This window comes from Schistocerca nitens, chromosome 2 (genome assembly GCF_023898315.1).
Source record: "Schistocerca nitens isolate TAMUIC-IGC-003100 chromosome 2, iqSchNite1.1, whole genome shotgun sequence".
NCBI classification, from domain to species: Eukaryota; Metazoa; Arthropoda; class Insecta; order Orthoptera; family Acrididae; genus Schistocerca; species Schistocerca nitens.
The window spans coordinates 1,041,515,256-1,041,542,048 of NC_064615.1; the positions used below are offsets into that span (position 1 = coordinate 1,041,515,256).

Genomic DNA, 26,793 nt, shown 5'->3' on the forward strand with positions numbered 1-26,793 from the left:
ATCGACTTTTTCGCACTGGCCTTCGTGAGATATGCCGAAGTAGTCGTTGCCATGAAAAAACGGATACATTATGTCATCAGTTGGACACCTGTGGACACAGACGATGGAGTTGTCTCCGTCGGCAATTGACGTTCCTTGCCAGAACGACACAAACGACAATCTCCAGTGAAATTGTCCTGCATCCCGATTCAACCTTCTTTCTCAGAACGAATAATACAGGTATGTTGTTTGTCCGGTATTATGTTCGTAATTACTTGGTGGAGAGCGGGTATGACCTAGAAGCTTGTGCCTTTCACAAGTATATGGTTACTGTATAATGGACACAGCAAAGAACGGCAGTCTATCGTTATATTTTTGCGAATGTGCTGTATTTGGTACTTAATCGTTCAGGAATGGATAAAGTGCGTACTCCCTTTCCTGTCCGTACGTTTTATTCTTCTTACTTTGTTTTTGGTAAACGTGGGAAAAAAGGTGTTGTGTTAACCGACCCTCTTGGTATTTTCGTCAAGATACCTACTCAAGGCGTGTTGTTGGACAGTTTATTTCCTTCCTGTGGCCCTGTTTGTCCTGTTTTTCCGTTTAATTAATAAAAAACAAACAAAAATTGTTGTAGGCCATGACTGGAAATGAGGAATAAAGTCTGATCTAGCTTCATTCTGTTTTCAGTAGCAAGTCGCAAGGTTTCATCAAAAAAAGGAAGAGAAATTAATTAACAAAAAATAAAAACTTAAAGAGGCCGAGCATCATGTGTGAGAGCAACACAGTGACCGAAGGGGGGGGGGGGGAGATATCGAGGCTAGGCCCCGGGACTCGACCCCTGCCCTTCTTGTGTTCACCCAGCCTGACTGTGTCCGTTCCTTCTTGCCGCATCAGGGGGAAAAAGATCCGTGAGCTATAAGTTGTGAAGTTAAACGTAGCAGTTCGGCGTCCACATCAAACCAAAAATTAATTACGTGGTTTTGTTATCTAAATGATTCTGGAAAAAACCTGAGTAGGCTGCTGGGCAATAAAATTCACAAAAAAAAAAAAAATTGTGAAATGACCGCTGGCGATAAGCGGAAAAAGCATTGGTAGAGCATTTTTCCGCGAAAGTGTAAGTCGATCCCGAGCCTCTAACCGACAAACAGTTTTAATCTGCCAGGAAGTTTCATATCAGCGCACACCGCTCTGCAGAATGAAAATGTCACTGTGGAATGTTCGGTACTAGATTGGCCTCCCCAACGTGTCCAGTAATATTTTGTTGCTTCCAGACAGTATGGCGACGGATCAGAGCGCGTGACGTATATTTCGTGGATTCTTCCGATTTTGCCGGCCGGAGTGGCCAAGCGCGACCGCTACGGCCGCAGGTTCGAATCCTGCCTCGGGCATGGATGTGTGTGACGTCCTTAGGTTAGTTAGGTTTAAGTAGTTCCACGTTCTAGGGGACTGATGACCTCAGAAGTTAAGTCCCATAGTACTCAGAGCCATTTGAACCATTTATTCCAATTTTCTTAGGTAGCCACCTCCTTTCGTACTTCCCTTACTGGACCAAGCAATAGTCGTGTTAAAGGGCTTCATTCTCCTTCCGTTTACAGGCCTTGTTCGTCTCTGCAGTGGTGTATATTGGCCTTACTCGTTCTGAGACAGCATCAACTACAAAATTTGATTATCAAAGTCCTCTTTAACTACGAGGGCTGTTCGTAAAGTAACGTCGGATCAGTCACAATATGGAAACCACAGTGATAATTTAAAACAAAAATGATTTTGCAGGAGCTTACTACACCTTCCACATACTTCTCTACATAGTTGCCGCTCCGGGTTAGACATTTATCGTAGCATTATACCAACTTTCCGATACACTCTGTTGTGTACTTCGTACACAATGGTAAGCACTGGTGGGCTACAGAGTGATGCGTCAACTGTCGTTGTATTTCTTGTATTTCTCCAACCTTACGAAGGCTCATTACAAATAAGCAACAAGAAACAGAATCCAGCTATCCAACGTTACAGACGAGACTCGCTGTACAACTACACGAATGATTGTGTAATCGCGATGAGGCTCCAAGTGGGAGTGGGCTTGTGTTTGCCGTCGGGCGGCCTATATCGTGGCGGCAGAGGGTGCTCGTAGTCCAGAGCTGCTGGAAGCGTGGCTCAGCGGGTGTATTACATTGGGTCCGCAGATCTCACGCGATCACTATGGGCGGCAGATGGAAACTTGCTATTCGCTGATACGCTGTGGGATAGTATCGATACTTGATACCACACCCTCGTCATAGAAGCCAGACGCCTGTGCTTACCACGACTTCTCTACGTTGGTCTCCAGTTTGTTGTCTGTCTGACAATTCTGTCTTCATTGCCAGAGATTCATGTGAGCAGAGATGAACATCAGAGAGATTCAAGTCCGGGCCGTATGGTGATTCATCAAACACCCCATTTAGAACGCTGCTGGGACGTCCCCATTGCCCCTGCTGTGTGCGACCGAGAATTGTCATGAAAAACGAAATGCATGACAGTTACGTTAAATAGAGTTGCATGAAATCAGGCGAAACCTCTCAGGGGGCACTATTACACTATTATTCTAGGTATCTTTACGTATTCATAACTGAAAAGAGCGACGTGACGCGATCAATACGCATGTTAAAGACACTGTGCAAAGCTTCAACGGATTTTCATTGTCTTCGTATATCCATAATCAAAATGAGTGTATGTATGCGTCGAATAGTCTGGTTCTCGATACTGCAAGTGGAACACTTCCACGATTCCGTATCCTTGGTGCTGAAGTTATCTTAGTTACGATCTGTGAACTACTAGTTTTGATTTCATACTAGTCACTACATGCCTTCCGCATGGAACACGACCATCTCACCACCGACTAACTAGTATTAGCCACTTATTATCTCTGTCCACAAGTATGGTGAGTTACTTGTAAAATGTTGTCTACTTAGACGTCCTACACGTCATAATAACGAAGCAGGACCGTTTCTCCGTCCGCTTACCGCGTGTTACTGTTACTTTACTCTTAGTATGACTTATCTTCCTTTGTAGATTCAATGTCAACTTGCTGGACGATACTTGAACTGTTTCCCCCGCGTGTAGAGATTCTGCTGTTTAATACTGTTTATAAGATAGTAATTCACGTGTTTATATCCGTTTATACCTAATATAGAGTTTAATTTGTTGTCATTTCGATGAAGAGCTTACCCTCCTTAGATAGACTTTATACTTGGTACATTATCAACTTCCGTTATTATAGTCAGTCTGCCGTAGTTAGTAAATTGGTCTTATAGTCAAAATAATTGTGCTTCCAACATTCATGCTCGTTTGTTGTAAATCAGTGGGTAGCCGATATGCCTTAACTACCAATTCTATACAAGAACTGAAGTTTAAAGAAAAGTAAAATGAATGAATCCTCATGATGTAGTAGTTACACATCATGTATTTTAGTGAGTGGCTGTGTTTCTGTGTATTTACTAAAGGAAGAATAAATAGGTTGCATATATGACCGTTTATTTCAACTGACATAACCTAGATTGCTTCTATTTAGAACATTGCCGTGTACCTGATCGTACGTTTGACCATGTAAACTTACAGGAATTGATTATTTTAGACCTTGGTCATAGCCTTCGATGAGACACCGACATAGGAATTATTTCAGTAACGTTAACTTATACTTTTATTGTAATGAATAGTTAAATTGATTAGTTTGTATTTTGCACTTTCACTACCTTGTATCAAGTGGGTTTCACAATATTTTTTTGGTCCCTTATCATTTCTTTCGTGGTGTTAGGAACGAAGTTGTCTAAGTAAATTACGCCACTGTTACCTTAGTATGACGACAGTACAGAATTTTGCAAACTTAACTCTAGTCTGCCTTGCCCACCGATCACTACTAGTAAACAATGAAGTTTACCTAACATATGTTTGATTGGTAATGCGTATGTTCTCCTTTTTATAGTTCATTATTTGAAAAAATAAATGAAAAAATAATAATTTACAATGTTCCACGCCTGTATTATCATCCATTAGAATAACTGCCTGTCGCTTAAGCTGTTATATACCGGTACTCACATTTTTAATATGTGATATTAACCTATAATAAAACGATTGTGCATATACAGCTTCATTTGTATTTAGTGATACCAGGTAAATGGCTAATGTCCAGAGTGATGGCATTTTAACGGAAATGACCAAAAATGTAATTAGTTTCATTAAAATTATCCATTATTTAATATGGTTATAATAGAACTGTTTTGCAGAATAACTCATAAATTACTGTTGTTGCATTGTTTGTTTATGTATGGTATGTTGTATTTAGGGCCTGAAGATGATGTTGTAACAACATCGAAACTAGCTGCCAATAAAACCAACACGTTAATTCAACTGGAGGAATTACGTCATTTTTAACGTACATTTTCATTGTAGTTTCCATTTCGCGAACGTTGGGATCTTCGTATCCGAATAGCCCTCGAATGACGTAAACAGTTTTACGTTACAATGTCTGCCTACCTATCCTGGTTGTAGCTTCAAATAGGGGAAACATCGTCCCCATACGAGACATTGAGCTATGTGGTTGCCAGTCAGGATATTCGTGTCGCTACACTCCGACGTTTTTAATTGTAGCGGTGGCGGTGCCTGCGGTGGGTCTGGCGCCCCGGGTGCGTCGCTCTTCGAGCCTGGCGCAGGCGGCGGGCAACCGCGACTCGTCCAGCTCGAGCGACTCCGGGGTGTCGACGTGCTCGTCGCTGCTGCTGGTGCGGCCCGCGGCGGCCGCCACCACGACGGCGGCGCGCGACTTCGAGCTGCCGCTGACGACGGCGCTGTCGAGCCGCAAGCACCAGCAGCAGCGCCTGCTCGACCAGCTGGACGGCGAGGCCTGTCTGCACGCCTCGCTGCCGCGCCGCTCCAAGTCGGTCGACCCGCTGCGAGACATCTCCTTCCAGTTCCACCGGGACAGGGCCCGGGACGCCCCCAAGTCCACCTCCGCCGAGGCGGAGGTGCCCGTCTGCCTCAAGAACAGAGGTACGTTACAACCCAGGCGCCATTCTCAAAATAGTACCTCCCAACAACGAGGTGACGAAAGTTGTGGGGTGGCGATATGCACATATACAGATGGCGATAGTGTCGTCTACACCGGGTATTTCAAGGGAAGTGCATTGGCTGTGCTCTCATTGTACTCAGGTAATTCATGTGAAGAGGTTTCCGACGTTACTGTGGCCGCACGACGGGAATTAAAAGACTTTCAACGCGGAATGTAGTTGGAGCTAGACGCATCGGACATTCCATTTCGGAAATAGCTATCGAATTCAGTATTCCGAGATCCACAGTGTTGCAGGTACGAAACGCAGTGGCCGACGCCCTTCACTTAATAACCGAGAACAGCAGCGTTTTCGTAGAACTGTCAGTGCTACCAGACAAGCAACACTGCTGAAATAACCGCAGAAATCAATATGGGATGAGCGACGAACGTATCCCTTAGGACAGTGTTGCAAAATATAGCGTTAATGGGCTATGGCAGCAGATGTTCGACGCGAGTGCCTTTGCTAAGAGCACGACACCACCTGAAACACCTCCCCTAGTCTCGTGACTATGTGAGTTACACGTTAGACGAATGGGAAACCGTACACCTGGTCGAAGAAGTCCACATTTCAGTTGGTAAGAGCTGATGGTAGGGTTCGAATGAGGTGCAGACTCCACGAAGCCATAGACCCAAGTTGTCAACAAGCAACTGTGCAATCTCGTGGTGGCTCCATAATGGTGTGGACTGTCTTTACATGGAATGCACTGGGTTATCTGGTCCAATTCAGCCGATCATTGTCTGGTAACGGTTGTCTTCCGCTACTTTGCAACCATTTATTGAGTTCGTGTTCCCAAACGACGATGGAATTCTTATGGATAGCAACGCGCCATATCACCAGGCTACAATTGTGCACAGTTTGTTTGAGAAACATTATGGACAGCTCGAGCGAAAGATGTGGCCACCCACATCGCCCGACATGAATCCCATCGAACATGTATGAAATACAATCGAGAGGACAGTTCGTGCAGAAAATCCTGCATCGGCAAACACATCTGCAATTATGGAGACTATAGAGGCAACACGGATCAATATTTTTGCTAGGGACTTCCAAAGACTTCTTGAGTCCATGCGACGTCGATTTGCTGCCCTACGGATGGTAGAAGGAAGTCCTACACGTTAGTAGGAGGTATCCCATGACTTTTGTCAGCTCAACGTATTTAGAATGGAGCTACCTCATCAGTGCCTTTTTTTCGTCGAGGATTAAAGTACAGGGTTATTACAAATGATTGAAGCGATTTCACAGCTCTACAATATCTTTATTATTTGAGATATTTTCACAATGCTTTGCGCACACATACAAAAACTCAAAAAGTTTTTTTAGGCATTCACAAATGTTCGATATGTGCCCCTTTAGTGATTCGGCAGACATCAAACCGATAATCAAGTTCCTCCCACACTCGGCGCAGTATGTCCCCATCAATGAGTTCGAAAGCATCGTTGATGCGAGCTCGCAGTTCTGGCACGTTTCTTGGTAGAGGAGGTTTAAACACTGAATCTTTCACATAACCCCACAGAAAGAAATCGCATGGGGTTAAGTCGGGAGAGCGTGGAGGCCATGATATGAATTGCTGATCATGATCTCCACCACGACCGATCCATCGGTTTTCCAATCTCCTGTTTAAGAAATGCCGAACATCATGATGGAAGTGCAGTGGAGCACCATCCTGTTGAAAGATGAAGTCGGCGCTGTCGATCTCCAGTTGTGGCATGAGCCAATTTTCCAGCATGTCCAGATACACGTGTCCTGTAACGTTTTTTTCGCAGAAGAAAAAGGGGCCGTAAACTTTAAACCGTGAGATTGCACAAAACACGTTAACTTTTGGTGAATTGCGAATTTGCTGCACGAATGCTTGGGGATTCTCTACCGCCCAGATTCACACATTGTGTCTGTTCACTTCACCATTAAGAAAAAATGTTGCTTCATCACTGAAAACAAGTTTCGCAATGAACGCATCCTCTTCCATGAGCTGTTGCAACCGCGCCGAAAATTCAAAGCGTTTGACTTTGTCATCGGGTGTCAGGGCTTGTAGCAATTGTAAACGGTAAGGCTTCTGCTTTAGCCTTTTCCGTAAGATTTTCCAAACCGTCGGCTGTGGTACGTTTAGCTCCCTGCTTGCTTTATTCGTTGACTTCCGCGGGCTACGCGTGAAACTTGCCCGCACGCGTTCAACCGTTTCTTCGCTCACTGCAGGCCGACCCGTTGATTTTCCCTTACAGAGGCATCCAGAAGCTTTAAACTGCGCATACCATCGTCGAATGGAGTTAACAGTTGGTGGATCTTTGTTGAACTTCGTCCTGAAGTGTCGTTGCACTGTTATGACTGACTGATGTGAGTGCATTTCAAGCAAGACATACACTTTCTCGGCTCCTGTCGCCATTTTGTCTCACAGCGCTCTCGAGCGCTCTGGCGGCAGAAACCTGAAAGCGGCTTCAGCCGAACAAAACATTATGAGTTTTTCTACGTATCTGTAGTGTGTCGTGACCATATGTCAATGAATGGAGCTACAGTGAATTTATGAAATCGCTTCAATCATTTGTAATAGCCCTGTAGTTGGCCCGTTGTATCATCTTGATCCGGCCGTCTTCTAATGCGTCGAACAATGTTCCTTCTTGCTTCAGCAATGTGCTATAGCAGTTTTTCTTTCATAAGTTCATCGCCCATTGTTACTAAACGTTCTTTCCCTTCTTTTCTGTACTTCATTCAAGGTGTAAATACCTTGATTCTTCCGGATGGTCTCTTTTTTAATCTGTCTCGTACACTTACTCCGTGAACTGTTTTCAGTTATCTCTTCTCCACTGCTTGCTGTCAGCTATGTGTTCTAGACCTCATAGTCTAGTTTTCACTTCTGTATAGTCCACAGGAAACTGCCATTACCCTATGAAATTTCAGTACGGTGTCCTTCTGTATTTTTATGAGCGTTTCCTTGCTGGGGCCACACATTATACAGAATCTCTCAATCGTATTTTTTATATCCACTTCGCGAAATTACGAAATTGATAACTTGTTCTATGGTTTGTTTTGTAATACCAATTTACATCTTAAAGGTTGTGAACCTCTGGAAAGCCATGGACATAGTGTTGCTTGCCGCTAAGCTTAAATTATGTTGCTTTGCAGTTTTATACAATTCATAAAGTATGTACAACGTGAAGTAATTTTTGTTGCATATTTAGTCGACACAAAGTCTCAGTGATTAACCGTTCTAGTGCACAGGTATTAAAATATTTCTTTCTGTTGTGACGCGGTCGAATGACCTTTTTGGAAAAATCCAACGTTTCGACTCCATCGGTGGAGCAAATTTTACTTCTTTATTTATTTATAGTCGCTGACAAACTAGTCTTACCTAAAGCGGCTGTATTACACAAGTTGTAACTGCGCAAATATTAAAACATGAATTCCTACAATCACTTGTCGGTGTTGAACAAACTGACGCCAGATTCAATAATCTATCCTAAGAACTGACCACCTAACCCCTTAATACTAAATACTAGTATTATTTCACTTTGAGGACATGTGCTGTACGATAAAGGCGTAATGAGCAGGTATTCTTGCAGCAACTGGTATTTCAACACTCGGAATTTATATTTAGACCATTCAAAAAAAAAGTAAGTACCACTACTCACTACAAATATACGCTATGTTACCGTCATCAAAGTACTAACGATTTACTCTGTCGTGCGTTAACATTATTCAGTCTACTGGAAGTCTGCCTGACGCAAAATAGTTTTCTCTCTCTGAGAGCGAGACGCCACCATTTCATCAGGTAAGCTTCGCATGTATCACAATGATGGCTCTACACCCTGAGAGCGTTGCTCTGCCCGTATAGAACACCACCTCCAACTGCACTCACCAGGAGGCATTTCATTTCTCCTGAAATGTTCCAGAAACGTGGAAGCCAGAAACGATCCTCTCAGTCATATAAAACTGTCGTCACAGATCTTTTGTAGACTCTTGACTCCTCGCATCGTTGAAAGGCCACATCTTGCTCCTGATCTTATCATAACTCTTAGCGATACTTCTCCATTGCAGCGGTCGTTAGAACTTGTCAGTCTTTAATTTCTGACAAATTATTTTCACTGCTACAGACTTCATTTTCTTGCCCCGGTACTGTATTATGTTGATATTCATCTAGTTAACATTGGGTATATTACTCACTTGAATATCAGTCACCTGCCACTTTTCTTACGGACTGTGCCACGAACACTAGCAGATCTAAATCCCGTGTACTGATCACATTCAAACAGAGTGTGTTCAAATGTGGCTACCATAATTGCTCATCAGTATCCTAATCCTGTTAATTCTGCGTTAATACACAGGATTCGCGCTGTGCCTCGTTCGAAAATGTTTTATAACTCTGCAGGAGTTTATATAATATAGTTGCAGTCACTCACGAATTCTCGGGAAAATCCTGTGCAATCGCAGTGCCGAAAATCCCACGTCACAGCCACAAATCCATTCGCCGTGCATTCCTTTAATTTTTCATTCAGTGATGTACTAGCGCATACACTATTGTTCCGTCTCTGTGCAACCACCAACAAGCTTCTATGTGTCTCACTTTTCTGTCCATGGGGAAAATTCCTAACAAGGCCACGATTGCTTCAACAGGTACTGTACTAAAAGCACCCATCAGCTAGAGCAATACTTCTTTCTGGATGCGATATTAATTGATTACGACTTTTCAAGCCCCATACATATGTGGATAATGTGGCCATGGCTATCAAAATGGAACGGTAATATGCTTTAAATGCAGATATTTGTAGCCGGTATTCGTTTGTAAATTGTGTCACAATCTTCTGCATAACTTTGTAGTTCTCTCGTATTCGTAATATGAGGTAATAAATTTGAATTTTGAATTAAATGACACAAAAATATATGTATGTATCACTTCGAATAGAAACAACGTCTAACTTTAAGGTGGGATTTCTCTCCAGATTGCCTTTAAGTAGGATATATGTTGTTTTATTTGCAGCTACTGTACGTCTTTGTTTTGAGGGCAGATTCAAGGGAATCGTAGCTCGTATGAAGGTGAGATTCACGCCCAGGCTCAATAATAACTGGTATTAGATTGTGCTCCGAAGATGGGGACAAAATGTTGAGTTTCTCAAAGCAGTTCATTCGACCACTGCATAATTGCTAGGGAATTTAATAAGTGTGGCATACCTGACCAGGTGAGTTTCAATTTTACTGTTTACTGTACATCATGTGCGCCTACGGCACGTGGGATGTAAAATATTCAACCGACCTATCGGGGGACACTCTAACCTTTTAAATTCTAGCTGAAGAATTAGGACATTCTCCCTCTACTTGACATGTGACAGAGTCACCCCGAAAGTGCCTAATAATGATCAGATGTAGGACTGAGGGATCAGGATGTTCAAATATTTTATTAGTGGAATGATAAGAACTTAGCCGGCCTCGGTGGCCGAGCGGTTCTAGGCGCTTCAGTCCGGAACCGCGCGACTGCTACGGTCGCAGGTTCGAATCCTGCCTCGGGCATGGATGTGTGTGATGTCCTTAGGTTAGTTAGGTTTAATTAGTTCTAAGTTCTAGGGGACTGATGACCTCAGATGTTAAGTCCCATAGTGCTCAGAGCCATTTGAACAATTTTTTTGATAAGAACTTAAATTTTATTGCTTAACAACAGAATACTGAACACAGGTACAACATTACTGCATCAGACACATACCACGAGGCACTATCCTCATCGATATGCTTCGAAATAAAATCACTAATTTTCCCTTAATATCGAGGAGCTATTTTCAGTGTGTCAGTATGTGAATCTATGGCAGCCTCAGTCGCTTGACTCTAGTATGAAAAACTGAAGTACTGCTTCAAGAAACGTTCAGAGGCTCAGACTCATATGAGAGCAGCGGTCGTTGTGACTCAGTGGTTAGGAGGAGAATCGTTCAAATAGCCGTTCGATTTGGGTTTGATTGATATCAGTAGAAAACATCCAACAGATTTTATTTCTCACATGATGCTAGGCATCTAGCTTTATGGACAAAACAGTCTCATGCTACTACTGGAATGTGTCGGTTCTAAGCTATTTCCACAGGCCCATAAAATATAGATTCAATGATAACACACCTTTTTATTTGCTCTTGTTTAATTCGCGTTAACCGTGTATATAGCAGAGGGAACGATTGAGGTAAATGACGTCACTGCTTCAATTTAGCTTTCCAGGACAATAGAAAAATTATGTAAGGAGTTTAAAATCATGATAAAGAAGCTTGTTTTTGAATTGGTTGACATGGTAATGTATTTATGATAAATTTTAGATCACGGAACATATTTTAAATGTTAAAACATCAGGTGTAGGCTTTAGGACGAAGATATATATATGTTGACCTTCTGTTGAGAATTCGCACTGATGGTGCGGATAGCTTGCTAGGGATGAAAATTAAAGTTAAATATTGCACAGGACAAGGAAAATGTGGCACAGTGCATGATGGTTCAAATGGCTCTGAGCACTATGCGACAACTTCTGAGGTCATCAGTCGCCTATAACTCAGAACTAATTAAACCTAACTAACCTAAGGACATCACACACATCCATGCCCGAGGCAGGATTCGAACCTGCGACCGTAGCGGTAGCTCGGTTCCAGACTGTAGCACCTAGAACCGCACGGCCACTGCGGCCGGCACAGTGCATGATGTTAAAGGATTTGGAATATAGAAAATTTTAGGGATGAACATGTCCAGATGATTGTAAATGAAAGAATGAAAGCGGATATGTTTTCATATATATACTCTCAGAGAGCGAGGGGCATCACATGCTTCAACCGAAATCATCGTAAGCACTTGCTCTGTTTTCAACTCTCTCTCTCTCTCTCTATCTATCTATCTATTTATCTCATTTTCAGTCTTCTTACTGGTATGGTGCGGCACGCCACGAATTCATCTCCAACTTTTCATTTCGGAGTAGCAATTGCAACTTACATCCACAATTATTCGCTACATGTATTCCATTATCTATTTCTCTCTACAGGTTTTACCATCTAGTACCATGGAAGCTATTCCCGGATGCCTTAAGCAATGCCCTATTACCCCATCCATTCTTCTTTTTAGTGTTTTCCATGTATTTCTTTCCTCGCTGATTCTGCGGAGAGCCTCCATATTCCTTACCTTCTCAGTCTACATAATTTTCAAAATTCTTTCGTAGCACCACATCTGAAATGCTACTATTCTCTTACGTTCAGATTTTCCACAGTCCAGTGTTTCACTACAATACGACGCTGTCCACCAAGGTATGTTCTTAGAAATTTCTTCCTCAAATTAGGACCTAGGTTTGATAATAATAGACTTCTCTTGTCTCTTCGCCAGTGCTTGTCTGCTTTTTATGTCGTCTTAGCTCCTTCCATCACGAGTCATTTTGCTACCTACGTAGCAGAATTTCTTAACTTCTTCTACTTCGTGATCCCCATTCTTGATTTTAAGTTTCTCGCTGTTCTCACTTTCTGATACTTCTCATTACAATTTGTGGGCAATAAGAAGTCTCACTTTTCCGTAATAGATGTTTGAAAAAAGAAAGAACGCAAAAATACAGAGGTATGAGACAGTGGTCGAACCATCTGCAAAATACGGCGCATATTAATCAATCATTACAAACAGACAGGAAAAAATAGTAAAGGAGCCGGAAATGGACAATTTTCGGGGTGTAAAAGGAATCTCACTCGTCCAAAAATATAATAAAGGTACATCCAGAATGTCGCTGCGGAAGAGATCTTACAAAAAGAAGATGGCCTCATGTAGCCGAAGACTGTATACAGCAGACGAACTTTCATAAAGGTGGCGTAAAATATATAAATCTCCCATTCCGGATGCGGAAAGCACAACAGTCCGTTAGATCTACTCCTGAGCAGAAAAAACAAAGACTGCAGACAAATGGATACAGGATGCACTGGGAGAAAATTATGCACTTGTGAACTGGAGGGCAATCTACTTTTGTGCACCATAGTAACGACTGATAAACGTCCACCAAATGTGTGTCTCGTACGAATGAGCTATGTGTGATTTTCCCACAGTATAGGAATTTTCAAATTTCGACCAGGTTACTATCCGGATGACATCAGCCGAATGAGTTCAAAATTTTCATAGGAAGAGGCTGTCGTTGGTTACTACTGTAAATTCAAATAGAAACTATCAAAGGCGTAGTTTTGTATATCGCACGGGCAACAATATCGACTCTGTCACGAAAGATGTTATCGAGTCAAAGAGGTCACAGGACCAGCAAATCCAGGACAGTCGTAGCCGCCGGTGGCTCATCCAATCACACCACCTGGAGGCCAGAAAACCTTAGTAAGCAGCGGCCGGAAGCTCCAATGAAATATCTCTCGACAAGTAACGAGTTTTGACGCCATAATTGTAAGACACTGTTGAAACCTGGGCATCTGGTATTGGATTGGACTGCAGATCGTTTTTCGGAGTAGTAATTGCTCTGTTGATAACCACTTTGTAAAAACTTTCGGATGCTCTGGTATGTAGTTGTAGACTGCATGTCGATTGAGATTAGTCATCCGCCATCACGCTTATCGGGTCACGCCGACACAGCACGTTCAGGTTTTATGTGCTCCAACTTTGTACTGTGGTGCTTTTAAGTGTGAATTAACAAGATTTGTGTACGTTAGTATAAAGATACGTGTCAATCGCGCACCAAACACTATGTATTTCTCGCTTAGCATATTTACTGCAAAAAGTGCAGATGCTAATAATTTAGCCTATTTTTACAGTACTGGTTGGAATCAGTGCAGAGGTACTAGAGTTAAATTTTGTTCCATGAAATACTGACATGTTAAAAGTCACAGAAAAAAGCATAATTATGTGATGGTAGCTCTGTCCATCGCTACTAACGCGAAATATATCAAGAATAAGGCGCAGTGCAAGTGTGTTATGAAACATTGCTTTAAAAAAAATGGGGAAGAGAGTAATGAAGAACTTGGTAAGAAGAAGTTAAATATTTTACTTTTTTATTTTTGTATAACGAAGGACAAATTTCTGTTGTACAGTGTGAGCAAGAAGAAAGACACGGAAAATATTTCGTTCACTTTAATATAGACAACTAAATTTACATCATCTGGCCCAGATGTGGATGATGTGACCTGAGGTGCCTCAGTAAGGTGCACGACATATTTTCTTGGCCACTGTCATTTTGACCACCCTGTATATTCTTTTGTATAGATTCTTGGTTCACCAGCTCACTTTTCAGTCTTGACCCCCATGGATCACTTCCATGGCGACTGGTATGTGTCGCGTGTTGCAGGTTTCCAGAGCCCCGGCGGAGACAGCGCCATCGTGGTGCCGTACCCAGACTCCCGTTCGACCAGCAGCGGCACCTCAGACATGTCCGACTACATCGAGACGCTCTCCTTGTCTTCGCACAGCTCTTCCGACGTCACGGAGTCAATTAGGTAAGAAAATCGTCGTAGAACAACTTGGCATTCTAGTACGGAGTAGGGTGCTAGGCCTGGAGTCAGTGATGCAATACATACATTAGTCGAACCCATGATCCGCAATAACGGCAGTTGTCCAAGTGTGCCCGACTGTCTGGGAGTAAGTTTTAAGCATCTCCAACAAACGAGTGAACTGCTGCTGGTGTACTCCACCGACGTTGCCCAGGGAACTCAACCCACAAGTAATTTAAACGCAAGAAATTTCTAACAAATTTCGCCTGAAGGCGAGAGATAATTTTCATGCGTTCAGAACCCATCGGTCACAGTAACACAACAACACCGCCAGTAAAATGTCGGACCCTTCGCTATAGTGATACTAACTACGCGGAAGAAATGCAGCAGCGTCATCGGTCGCAACAGACATATTATATCCACTGTTGCTTTGTCTGGACTAGCACCATTGCAAAAATAACTTCTTCCTATCAATCTGTTTCATATAAGGAAACACAACTCGCATTTTCTGAAAACCGTTCAACTCTGTAGTTACCGTCAACACCGGGTAAAGGCCACCTCCAAAATACTCCAAGCGTATTTCAGTTGTAAGTTCATTGCTTCACTACAGTAATTTTTATTTTATTGTTATACGATCCAGATTTCTACCGTAGGCCGTTTCCAAGCACAATACCTTATTTAAATGTCGAAAGACACAAGACTGATATGAAATACAAGTCCGTGTCGAAAAGTTCAGGTCTGTCATTGGCAGGACTGAGAACATTTCTTAAACGCCTAAATATATTTCTGAACCCTATAGCACAGCTGTTATATAAAACTGCTAACAAATAAACACATGTGCACCAGATACGAGCCGGTCGCTGGTTTAAATACCGGTGGTTGGAAAAGTTGTTCGTGAATTATTTGCGGCTGCGTGATGTGAAAGCAAATAGTCCCGCGGCAACAGCGCCTCTTCGGAGAGACACTACTGCCGTCTGTCGACGAGGCGAGAACACACATTAGCAGCTATGGTGTCCGAAGTTGTTTCCCATTAGGTGGCTTGTTAGTGTTGTTGCCCTACGGACACGGTTTGCTAGCATTGTCGCGGCCCCTCAGCTTTCCTGTGGAGGCAACAATACTGTCATTTTGCTAAGCTATGTGCTCAAACATAGCAGTAGCAGAGAACTATCTTCCTCCACGTCAAGTCTCTGCGTCTCACTAATGGTCCCATCTACCAATGTAGAACAAAGGGTTACTCTTGGTCACCGAGGACGTTAAAATATATATTGTCATTTGCGTTCACATTAAGATGTGGAATTGCGCCATTTTGTTGTTAAAAAATTTAAAAAAAGGTAAAACCGCCCTCCAACCGTCACAGAATCGTCTCCGAACTGATCTTGACTCTTCAGATATTGCCGACTGAAGGACTCATGGGGCTTTCAGTCCGGTTGGCGCCTTGGGTCACTGAAAAAGATGCAAAATCATGACTCATTAGAGTATACTACTTGCCTATAGGCAGCTGCTGTCCAGTTTGTGTATTGTTTGGCCCAATAAACCACTGCGATGTACCCGACTGCCGGCCGTGGTGGCCGAGCGGTTCTAGGCACTTCAGTGTGGAACCGCGCGACCGCTACCGTCGCAGGTTCGAATCCTGCCTCGGGCATGATGTGTGTGATGTCCTTGGGTTGGTTACGTTTAAGTACTTCTAAGTTCTAGGGGACTGATGACCTTAGAAGTTAAGTTCCATAGTGTTCAGAGCCATTTTGAGGTACCCGACTACAGATGCTCGTTGCGCACAATTTCCTTCGCAATGTTCGCTCAGAAACAAATGCTCCTGCATTCACTGAAAACAACATTTCCTGTACTGTTTGAAACTTATCGGAAAGGCATAATACTCGCCTTTATTCCTTGATGGTTCAAAATCATATTACAACCGCTATTATTACGCCATGATACATGGTGATTGTTGATGCAGTATCCTCTCATGACATGTTGGGCAATCAGCGCTTTCACACCAACAAAGCGGCCAACAAAATTTATAGCTGTAGTCATGATTATGTTCTAAAACATTAGCTCTCGTCTGCGATTCTGTCACGCCTCTACGCCAACATATCTGATTCCATGAAACCTACTGCCACATGCAGAAAACATCACTGCCATGACGTCAGTCGGTGGTGTAGCGTCACGTGGTCTCCTGATTACAGTTGTACCATCTACAGAGTTCCAAAGCGACTAGGGTGTTTCTTTGAACTGATGACTAATGTTTTGTCCAGCTGGCTTACGTCTTCAACTCAACAGCAAGCTGCTCAAGCTAGAGATATTTCTTGATTCACTTTATAGGAAGTACCAGAAGTTAGTTATATCTGGTGTCTTCAATATAAATTTTGTATATGATGGTGTAAGAAATAGGATGTTGGTAGATTTCTAAATTCATACGATCTGATTAAGACTGTGTTTTTTCCAACTAGCGTGGAGGGGAACAGTAGCAAAACCATAGATAATATTTTGATTCATTCTTCCTTATTAGATGGGCATCCTGTTAGTAACAGTGTGAATGACCTTCCAGACCATGATGCACAAATTTTAACAGTAAAAGGCTTTTGTACTCAAAGAAATGTCTCATATTATTACAAACTATGTAGGAAAGTTAATCCAACAGCAACAGAGAGTTTTTTAATCCTCGTCAAGGAACAAGAGTGGCAGAATGTTTATAGTGCCCATAACATAGATGACTAATATAATGCTTTCCTTAACACATTTCTCATGCTGTTTGGGAGCTGCTTTCCATTAGAACGTTCTAAACTGGGTACTAGCAGTAAAAGGGAGTCCGGATGGCTGACTAGTGGGATAAGGATATCATGTAGAACAAAGCGGGAATTATATCAAAGTGTTAGAAGTAGTCACAATCGAATTACAGTAGCCAATTACAAAACAGTACTGTAAGGTGCTTAAAATGTTACTAGGAAGGCTCTCTTGCGAACCTGGGAGAGCTTCTGTAAAGTTTGGAAGGTAGGAGACGAGGTACTGGCAGAAGTAAACCTGTGAGGACGGGGCGTCAGTCGTGCTTGGGTAGTTCAGTTGGTAGAGCACTTGCCCGCGAAAGGCAAAGGTTCCGAGTTTGAGTCTCGGTCCGGCACACAGTTTTAATCTGTCAGGAAGTTTCATGGATGAGCATGTTGACAGCACATCGCTCTCCTGTCCATGGTCAGTATTCATTATCAGACCCACCACTTCTCAGTCGACTAGCTGCTCAATTGGCGCACAGGGGCTGAGTGCATGCTGCTTGCCCACAGCGCTGAGCGGATCCTGACAGTCACCCATCCAACTGCTGGCCAAGCCCGACATTACTTAAATTCGGTGTTATGAGGGGAACCAATGCTACCACTGTGGCAAGGCTACTGGCGATCTACACACTGCGAATCAATATTAAGCTTCACGAAAGGAGTATGGTAGCAAGGACTGCATGTATGCTTATGTCCAAGCTCGATACAGAACTGATAGACACGATGCTGTAGAATTTTCAGTTTCCTTTGGAAAGCCAGTTCATGGAGGTTCCCCAAGTGGTTCGTGCGAGATTCACGATACTTGCCATTTAAGATGTTGCAATAATTTTCTTACACCACCGCTACTCAGACGACGTTGCGGTCATTAACACCTCCACGTTAGTACGACGTGTCCTGTACGAACCCCTACGAGGGAGCATTATTTTACCAACGAAATGCTTTTCGTCACCCACCAGCTATATCGATGCGTGACTTTTCATTTACCTTCAACTGAGCCTATTTGTTCGTTGCCCTTCACTCAACCACACTATGTTACGTCAGTTTCTCATTAATTCTGTAGCTCAAGGAATCCACACTTCTACATTGCGTGAACACAACTATAGATTTGTCCACACATAGTCCAGAATCGGTATGCCAGTGAGAGAAAATCACCGTGAGCATTGAGGCAACCATCCTCGTCCGACAGGAGCAGTCGACCCTTCAGGGCCTTTTAAAGGGACCGAAGGGGTGATAATCGCAGGGGGAGAGATTAGCACTGCTGGGCTGGTACTCTAGTGAGTCCCACAAGGATTCGTCTCCTGCAACAGGGCGCTCTAGAAACGTTTTACGTCTTGTGTCGAATCGCAACCAGCACGGACTGGTTTTCCACAAATGAGGTTCCCCATACACATTCTTTTTTCGCCAATGAATGTCTACCGTTGCTTAGCCTTCGGTAGCAAGAAAAAAAATAACAATACATTGGTCTTGTTTGGATATGTTTGGTAATATTGTAGCCATAGTTACGTTTCTGTATTTACTGCACGCACATTGTCAAGACACGAATGCCACACTAATCCCTTGTCTACATTTCGATGCTTATCTACGAGCATCGGAGTGGTACTGTGTTGCAGAAACGACGTCAGACGAAAGATTTTTGATCGCTGCTTATAGAACAAAGATAGTTTTCCTACTACTTGGCCCGCGGGCTCTACTACATGTTACTTCAATGTCCATAAGTTATTCCCCATCAAAGGAAACGTCCTGCACCCTACCTATCAATAAATTTTCCATCCAGTAGCAAATCTTTAAGATATTTGTTAACGATTTACTTCTTTACAATACCTCAGTATGGTACTGAATGAAAAACTATCTGATGAGCTATAAACACCAACAACACCTTGTTACCCCTATTTCATGGCACAGAAGGTATCGAGTGTAAAGAGGCCTAGCTGGTTTCCACATAGACGATTTTCTTGAAATCTATGCCGATTCCCATGGAAACAACTCACGATCCGCCCTCACAGCTCCAATTCTGTCAATATCTCAGTCTTGCTTTCCAAACTTCAGAGATGTTCTCATATATTCCTCCCTGGAAAGGGAGTCACGTCACAAACGATTTCACGGAATAATGGCTGAACCACAGCCGGGAGGTCGTTTGCAGAGTGAATCTCTTATATCCTGAAAGAGTTAAACTGTATGCTCACCAGTATTAGAATGTGTTTCCAGCGCCCATCTATCAGCCCATCTATCAGTAAATATCCAGTTATTTCCATCTACATTCGCCAGAATATTGGCATACTAAGATGGGATCTTCGCCTCGGAAAAAAAAAGGGAACAACCGAATTTGGTGTCTCCTTGAGGAGTGCGAATTCCTTCACCACATAATACGATATTATACGTTTAGACTTTAACAAGCAAGATTGCTGTAAATTTTTTCGAGGAATGTGAGGCCATCTATCCTGACCTTAACTGTCGAAACCTCGTGACAAGAAATTATTCTACCAGCAGGAGTCGAACAAGAGTTAGGCAGCAGTGCTTTAGCGTGCATTATCAACCTCGTCTCTGGAGGCCAATTACCTCACCAAATGCATTCATTAATGAAAACCGAGGCCACCACCGTACTTTTGGCTGCCTGATTTCTCTGTAATAATGAGTTATAGGAGAGATTTTATGAGTATTTATATGTTTCAGTATTTCGTTGTGTTCACATAGGAAAGCTTTCTTTACTTTCGTAACCATTTGTTGCTGGAGAACGATCTTGTACACATGGCACAATAATTATCAAAAGATTATTTGCCGGTACAGATTTAACCTGTCCCAAAACTAATTACTTGTTTGTTAGAAATGTTTAATCAAGCCATATGACGACCACATCATGTTCATTTTATCGATATAGTAATTTCTAATAGGGCAGTTACAGAAAAGAACCTGGTGTATGGTGAATCATAAAGTATGACCTTTGGGACCAGATATACCTTCGATTGTACAGGATTATCGTAAACATTATCTTTTGGATTTCAGTATACTGCTTTGGGTTGTATGACAGTATCATATGTACCAATAGTGCCAATGTTTCAGGTGCTACTGCGGACAGCCTTCATCAGGGAAATTATTGGGGTTTTTTGTTGCTCTTTTATATTTGTATATGTAGGGTGTAATGCCTATAATGGCGGATATTTCTATTGACTGAGGAAGGTGTACTGAACAACATTGCATCACTATTTACTTCATTTGTAGAATAATAGTATTATAGCTAAGAGGAACAATAGCTTTTTAGGTTGGTTAGTACCCCCAGCTATGTGTGGCAGGAGGAAGTTATTAACGTTTATTTTCACCTAGGTAGCAGGTCAGATGTTCAACTGTGAACGCATGGGTTCTAAGCGGTTAGTTTATACTGACTGTCACAGTACACTTAGCGGTGCAGTTAAAACCATCCAGGAACCATCACGTAGTGAATTATGTGAGTGGGCAGACAGTTCAACACGGAGAAAGAAACGAACAACAAACAAATTGATGTGTTTATATATTAAGATATCACATATAAAAATGTGTGCTTTTATACCTGTTACATACTATATTAAAATTCGATGCTTACGTTCTTGTTATACAGTAGATGTATTCCCACAAGAAAAAGATTAAAGCACAGTAATCTTCGTACCTTGACGGCTAACAGTGTTGTCCTCTTTCACCAAAATCAACAACGACGTGGTCTCCAACAGTACTATATAAACAGTTGCCTTAGTTTCTCTTATTGAAATAAGTATTTAATATCTCTTATATTGCATCTTATGCAGTCAGTATCAACTATTGTACTGGTTGGTCCAAAACTAAAGGACAAAATGTAACGGCAGATAGAGGGGAGCGAAATATGCAGAAGTCGCACAGTAAAGTGTGTGCGGTAATGCCACTGTGAGTTGATAGAGAGCGCTGAGGACTGCGCCGTACAAAGACGCTTCGCTATATGGATTCATCATTTCCCTCACGAATCTCAAGCAGCATGCATCGTTTCTCCTATGCAGAGCTGGCCGACATTCATTTCCTATATTGGGCTGCACAAGGAAATGGATTAGATGCTCAAAGAATGTATAGGGAGCGATTCCCTGATAGGAATCAGCCGGATCGCCGAACACTGGAGCTTCTTCATCGGGAGTTACGCACCAATGGATCGTTTTATGTTCCAGACGTGGAACTGGCATTGGAAGATATCCCAGAACTCCTCCAGTGGAAGAAAGAATACTAAACACAGTAGAGGCAAATCCTTCGACAAGCTCGAAATCTGTAGGGCAAGCGTTGGTTATGAGCCACAAAATTGTTTTGAGGACTTTACATGAATCCGTATCATTTACAGCGAGTGCAAGCAATGATCCCTGACGATTATCTTCCACATCTCGACGTTGGTACCTACAGCAGACTGCATCCAATGAAACCTTCCATGCAGATATTTTATTTAATGATGAGGCTACCTTTGCGCCGTCGGGTACGTTGAACACCCATAATTCTCACCTGTGGGTCTCATGGTATCCCTCGTGGTACAATAGCACACGCAAACCCAGAAAGGTTTTCCATTAATGCTTGGGCAGGCATTGTGCACGATAATTTGGTAGGACTGTACGTTCTAACTAGAAGTATAACTGGCCACACATACAACATCTTCCTACAAGAGGTCTTACCTGAACTTCTGGGCGATGTTCCTCTAGCTGTCAGCAGACGAGTGTGGTTCCAGCACGACGGAGCCCAAGCTCACTGCAGTTGAAACGTCAGGAATGAGCTGGTTGCTGTCTACGGCGAGCGGTCCATTTGCCTGGCCACCGCGTTCTCCCGATTTAACCTGTGTGGATTTTTTCTCTTATGGGGTCATATGAAAAGCCTAGAGTCCCTTCCCATCTGAAGAAGATCTAGCTTCCCTCGTGTCTGTTGCTGCTGAACATGTGATCGACATGCCTGACGTCTTATCTAATGTACACCGATCCATGCGCCGCCGCTGTGAACCGTGTAGAACTGTTGGTGGTCTCTCTTCCGAGCACTTCTTGTATACTATCAATAAATTTCTGATGTCATATGTCTTTACACACGTTTTAAGTTTTCTGTGATTCATACTGCTGTACAAGCTAGCGCGGCAATGTGTCATTACCGCACCCACATTGCTATACAAAATCTGCTTAATTCGGCCCACTTCACCTGCGTTTACATTTTTGACATACGGTTTAGGACCACCCTGTGTGAAACACAAAATAAAATAATCAAGCATTTGTTTTAAAGAGGGTATACTTGATTTAGAGCAGTAGTACAGGGTTATTACAAATGATTGAAGCGATTTCACAGCTCTACAATAACTTTATTATTTGAGATATTTTCACAATGCTTTGCACACACATACAAAAACTCAAAAAGTTTTTTTAGGTATTCACAAATGTTCGATATGTGCCCCTTTAGTGATTCGGCAGACATCAAGCCGATAATCGAGTTCCTCCCACACTCGGCGCAGCATGTCCCCATCAATGAGTTCGAAAGCATCGTTGATGCGAGCTCGCAGTTCTGGCACGTTTCTTGGTAGAGGAGGTTTAAACATTGAATCTTTCACATAACCCCACAGAAAGAAATCGCATGGGGTTAAGTCGGGAGAGCGTGGAGGCCATGACATGAATTGCTGATCATGATCTCCACCACGACCGATCCATCGGTTTTCCAATCTCCTGTTTAAGAAATGCCGAACATCATGATGGAAGTGCGGTGGAGCACCATCCTGTTGAAAGATGAAGTCGGCGCTGTCGGTCTCCAGTTGTGGCATGAGCCAATTTTCCAGCATGTCCAGATACACGTGTCCTGTAACATTTTTTTGGCAGAAGAAAAAGGGACCGTAAACTTTAAACCGTGAGATTGCACAAAACACGTTAACTTTTGGTGAATTGCGAATTTGCTGCACGAATTCGTGAGGATTCTCTACCGCCCAGATTCGCACATTGTGTCTGTTCACTTCACCATCTAGAAAAAATGTTGCTTCATCAGTGAAAACAAGTTTCGCACTGAACGCATCCTCTTCCATGAGCTGTTGCAACCGCGCCGAAAATTCAAAGCGTTTGACTTTGTCATCGGATGTCAGGGCTTTTAGCAATTGTAAACGGTAAGGCTTCTGCTTTAGCCTTTTCCGTAAGATTTTCCAAACCGTCGGCTGTGGTACGTTTAGCTCCCTGCTTGCTTTATTCGTCGACTTCCGCGGGCTACGCGTGAAACTTGCCCGCAAGCGTTCAACCGTTTCTTCGCTCACTGCAGGCCGACCCGTTGATTTCCCGTTACAGAGGCATCCAGAAGCTTTAAACTGCGCATACCATCGACGAATGGAGTTAGCAGTTGGTGGATCTTTGTTGAACTTCGTCCTGAAGTGTCGTTGCAGTGTTATGGCTGACTGATGTGAGTGCATTTCAAGCACGACATACGCTTTCTCGGCTCCTGTCGCCATTTTGTCTCACTGCGCTCTCGAGCGCTCTGGCGGCAGAAACCTGAAGTGCGGCTTCAGCCGAACCAAACTTTATGAGTTTTTCTACGTATCTGTAGTGTGTCGTGACCATATGTCAATGAATGGAGCTACAGTGAATTTATGAAATCGCTTCAATCATTTGTAATAGCCCTGTATATTGGGATTATTAAGTCGGGTGTGATTCATGTGTTGCTGCTGCATGTCAGTGTCATCTTTATTTCTTTGGTTTTTATTAATTTACCACTACAGTGTCTCTTATCTCCTTTGGTGTGCAGGCTGGGAAGGCAGGCGACGACGATGCTGCGGCCGCGGTCAGGGAAGGAGTACCAGCCCATCAACCAGTCCATCCTGGAGAGGGACGTCGCGCTCAACTAGGGGGCCCCACCACACATCTTGCTCAACGACAGCCGAACCGTCTTCTCGCAATAACTACGCTCTTCTCGCCAGTTTTATAGCATGGAACCGCTTACTCTCGCAATAATCTGATGAGACCTGCCTTTGTACTAGTCTACTTTTGCGAACGGCTTCGGCTGTACCTCGAAGTCGTTCGTGACAACTCCGATAAGACTGTCAAAACTACAAAAAATAATTTCTTCCATTTTATTTTCATTGTATGCATAATGTAAAGTGTGAATATGATGTAATTCCTTCTACTATGTAACGTGTATAAAGAAAGTCATTTTTCTTCATGTGATAAGCAATTTTCAACTCGTGACAGATATTTAATCAGGACACACTGTTCGAGCTACTGACTTGTATCATATTAAACTTCAATTAAATTAAATTTATTTAATATGGCTTTTACTTACAACCAAGTGCCTATCACGAATCACCGTCGAGAGCCATCTATTTCCCTTTTCTGTATGAAGAGTGCATTCAAGCGGATAGCAAACTTTGCTAAATAAGGTATTCAGATGACGGCAGTAGTGGAAATCAGAACAATACAATTCATTATAGGTCTAATAAAGCACACGGGATCGTAGAGTTACCGCGAAGAGAATCACTCTTCAAACAGTAAATTTAGGAAATCATACATATCACTAACTACTTTGTCCCATAACCACTCACATTCTCGAGGAAATTGTTTAATTGTAGGCTGATTAGAGCAAGTTGTGTAGTAGAATGTTCGTTAGGCATCTCTGCTAACAAGTGGCTAATTTTCCACAGCGCCATAGATGTTAATATTGAACTGGCTGAAAGTTTTATAAAAACTTGGAAGTTGTTGACTGTCGGATACCCTCAAGACTGGAGAAATAATTTGTCACACCATAAAATGTTTGGATGGAACAGAAACGATGAAAGACCTCATCAAATGCAACGTAAGAAAATCTTAAGATGTTCAGACCAAAGAGCAGGGTGATCCAAAAGTGCAATAACGTTTGCAAGACCAGTACGTCAGGAAATAATTTCAGTACAGAGGTAAAATTTGACACACACAACCTTAAAATTACAAGGTGTTTTTCTGAAACGAAAAAACTGGACGAAACGACCGGCAGATGGGGCTAGATATGATACGAAAGGAATAATCAATACAGCAACTGATTTTTAGTAAAGAAGATATTCCTTATAACAAACGGTCAACATGTCGGGCGTCACTCATCAACAATACCTTAGTAGCATAGTCGTGGGTCAATGTTGTGAATAGCAGTGTACATCATACCACTAGGTGCTGTAAGAAATTTCTGTCGGATGTTGTCTCTTATAATCCCTAATGAGAATGGACGATCGCGGAAAGTTGAAAGTTGCGACTTCAGAATACTCCACAACCAACAATCATACAGGTTGATATCTGGGGACCTGGTACGCCAAACATGGCGGAAGTGGCGGCTCAGCAAGCGATCCTCACGAAAAGACGGGCGCAAGAGATTTTTCACACGTATAGCATAAACAGAGTGGAAGCGCCATCCTGCATAAAAGTGGCACCTTCTAGCATGTGTTTATCAGCCAGGCGGGGGGTGATGTGATTCTGTAACATATCACGAAACCTCTGACCCGTCACGCTAACGATTCTCATGCGGTGTCACTGAGGTGTTGCTGCCGAGCTCTATTTGTTGGCCGGCTTTAGCATTCGTTTTCGGCTTCAGTTAAGTCCATTGTCTTTTCAGGCACGTGTGTCAAGTTCTACCTTCTTACAAACGCAATTCCGCGAATTATTGCAATTTCAAATGTTAACGGTCTTCTCAGTCATCCTGTAAATTAATATTTTGTGGAGTTTTCGTGAGCTCAGAGAAAAGCATACATATCAAGAATTCGAAGCGAAGTAACGTTTCATCATTTCCCAAGTACTATTTCAAGATTTTTTTGCTCAAAGTCAACATTCGATCGATGCCCATTGTTTCAGAGCCAAGGGACCTTAGTCATGGCGAGAATGCAGACCCAGGAATGCATTCCCTGGTTGAACTGCAGAGTAGATGTGAACATTCAATCCACATCTACGCTGGACGCCGCATTAATTTGTTTATTTGCTAGAGCTGAGCTCTTGGTCTCCTCCCCCTCCCCCCTACCCTAGCTGTGTAACAACGTACATTCTTTACTAACGAAATTTCAAGTGTTGCTCCTCTCAACATGTATAACAGTTACATGAAATTTTATGCTGTTACCGCTTTGAAACACATCACACCACCCTGAGTTCTGTATAATGGTTCTCAGTCGCGGTAAAGTCGCCAGTTTACGCCACTGTTGCAGACAGAAAATATTGTGTCTTTTTTTTAAAATCCTTCACCTTACTTTCCCATCCAGTAAGTTAGATCCTCATTTCATCAGTCAGTAATTCAACACATTTTAATTCTTCAACCATGCAACTACTTCCATAGATTTTTCACTGACTATAAGTGTTACTATGACCAGTGGCCTGGTGTATCATTTACAGTACATGTGTGAAGAGTACTAACCGCAGGAAGGGAAGGAAAGTTATCGTTTTGTACGCCTTCATACGCAATGGTAAGGAGAAGTGGGCCAGACCTACGAAATCCCGAGTTCGAGTCTCGGTCGGGCACACAGTTTTAATTTGCCAGGAAGTTTCATATCAGCGCGCACTCCGCTGCAGACTGAAAATCTCATTCTGGAAACATCCTCCAGGCTGTGGCCAAGCCATGTCTCCGCAGTATCCTTTCTTTCAGGAG

General features: G+C 42.7%; 1 protein-coding gene across 1 annotated transcript in view; it reads left to right on the forward strand.

Annotated features, from left to right (window-relative positions):
• LOC126235523 (uncharacterized) overlaps positions 1-24,421 on the forward strand; it is a 436,836-nt gene extending 412,415 nt beyond the window's left edge. The window contains exons 13-15 of the mRNA XM_049944241.1: positions 4,600-4,998; positions 14,314-14,461; positions 23,947-24,421. Of these exons, the coding sequence (XP_049800198.1) occupies positions 4,600-4,998; positions 14,314-14,461; positions 23,947-24,046 (647 nt within the window). The 3' untranslated portion in view covers positions 24,047-24,421. The remainder of the gene's footprint in view (positions 1-4,599; positions 4,999-14,313; positions 14,462-23,946) is intronic.
• The last annotated feature ends 2,372 nt before the right edge of the window (positions 24,422-26,793 follow it).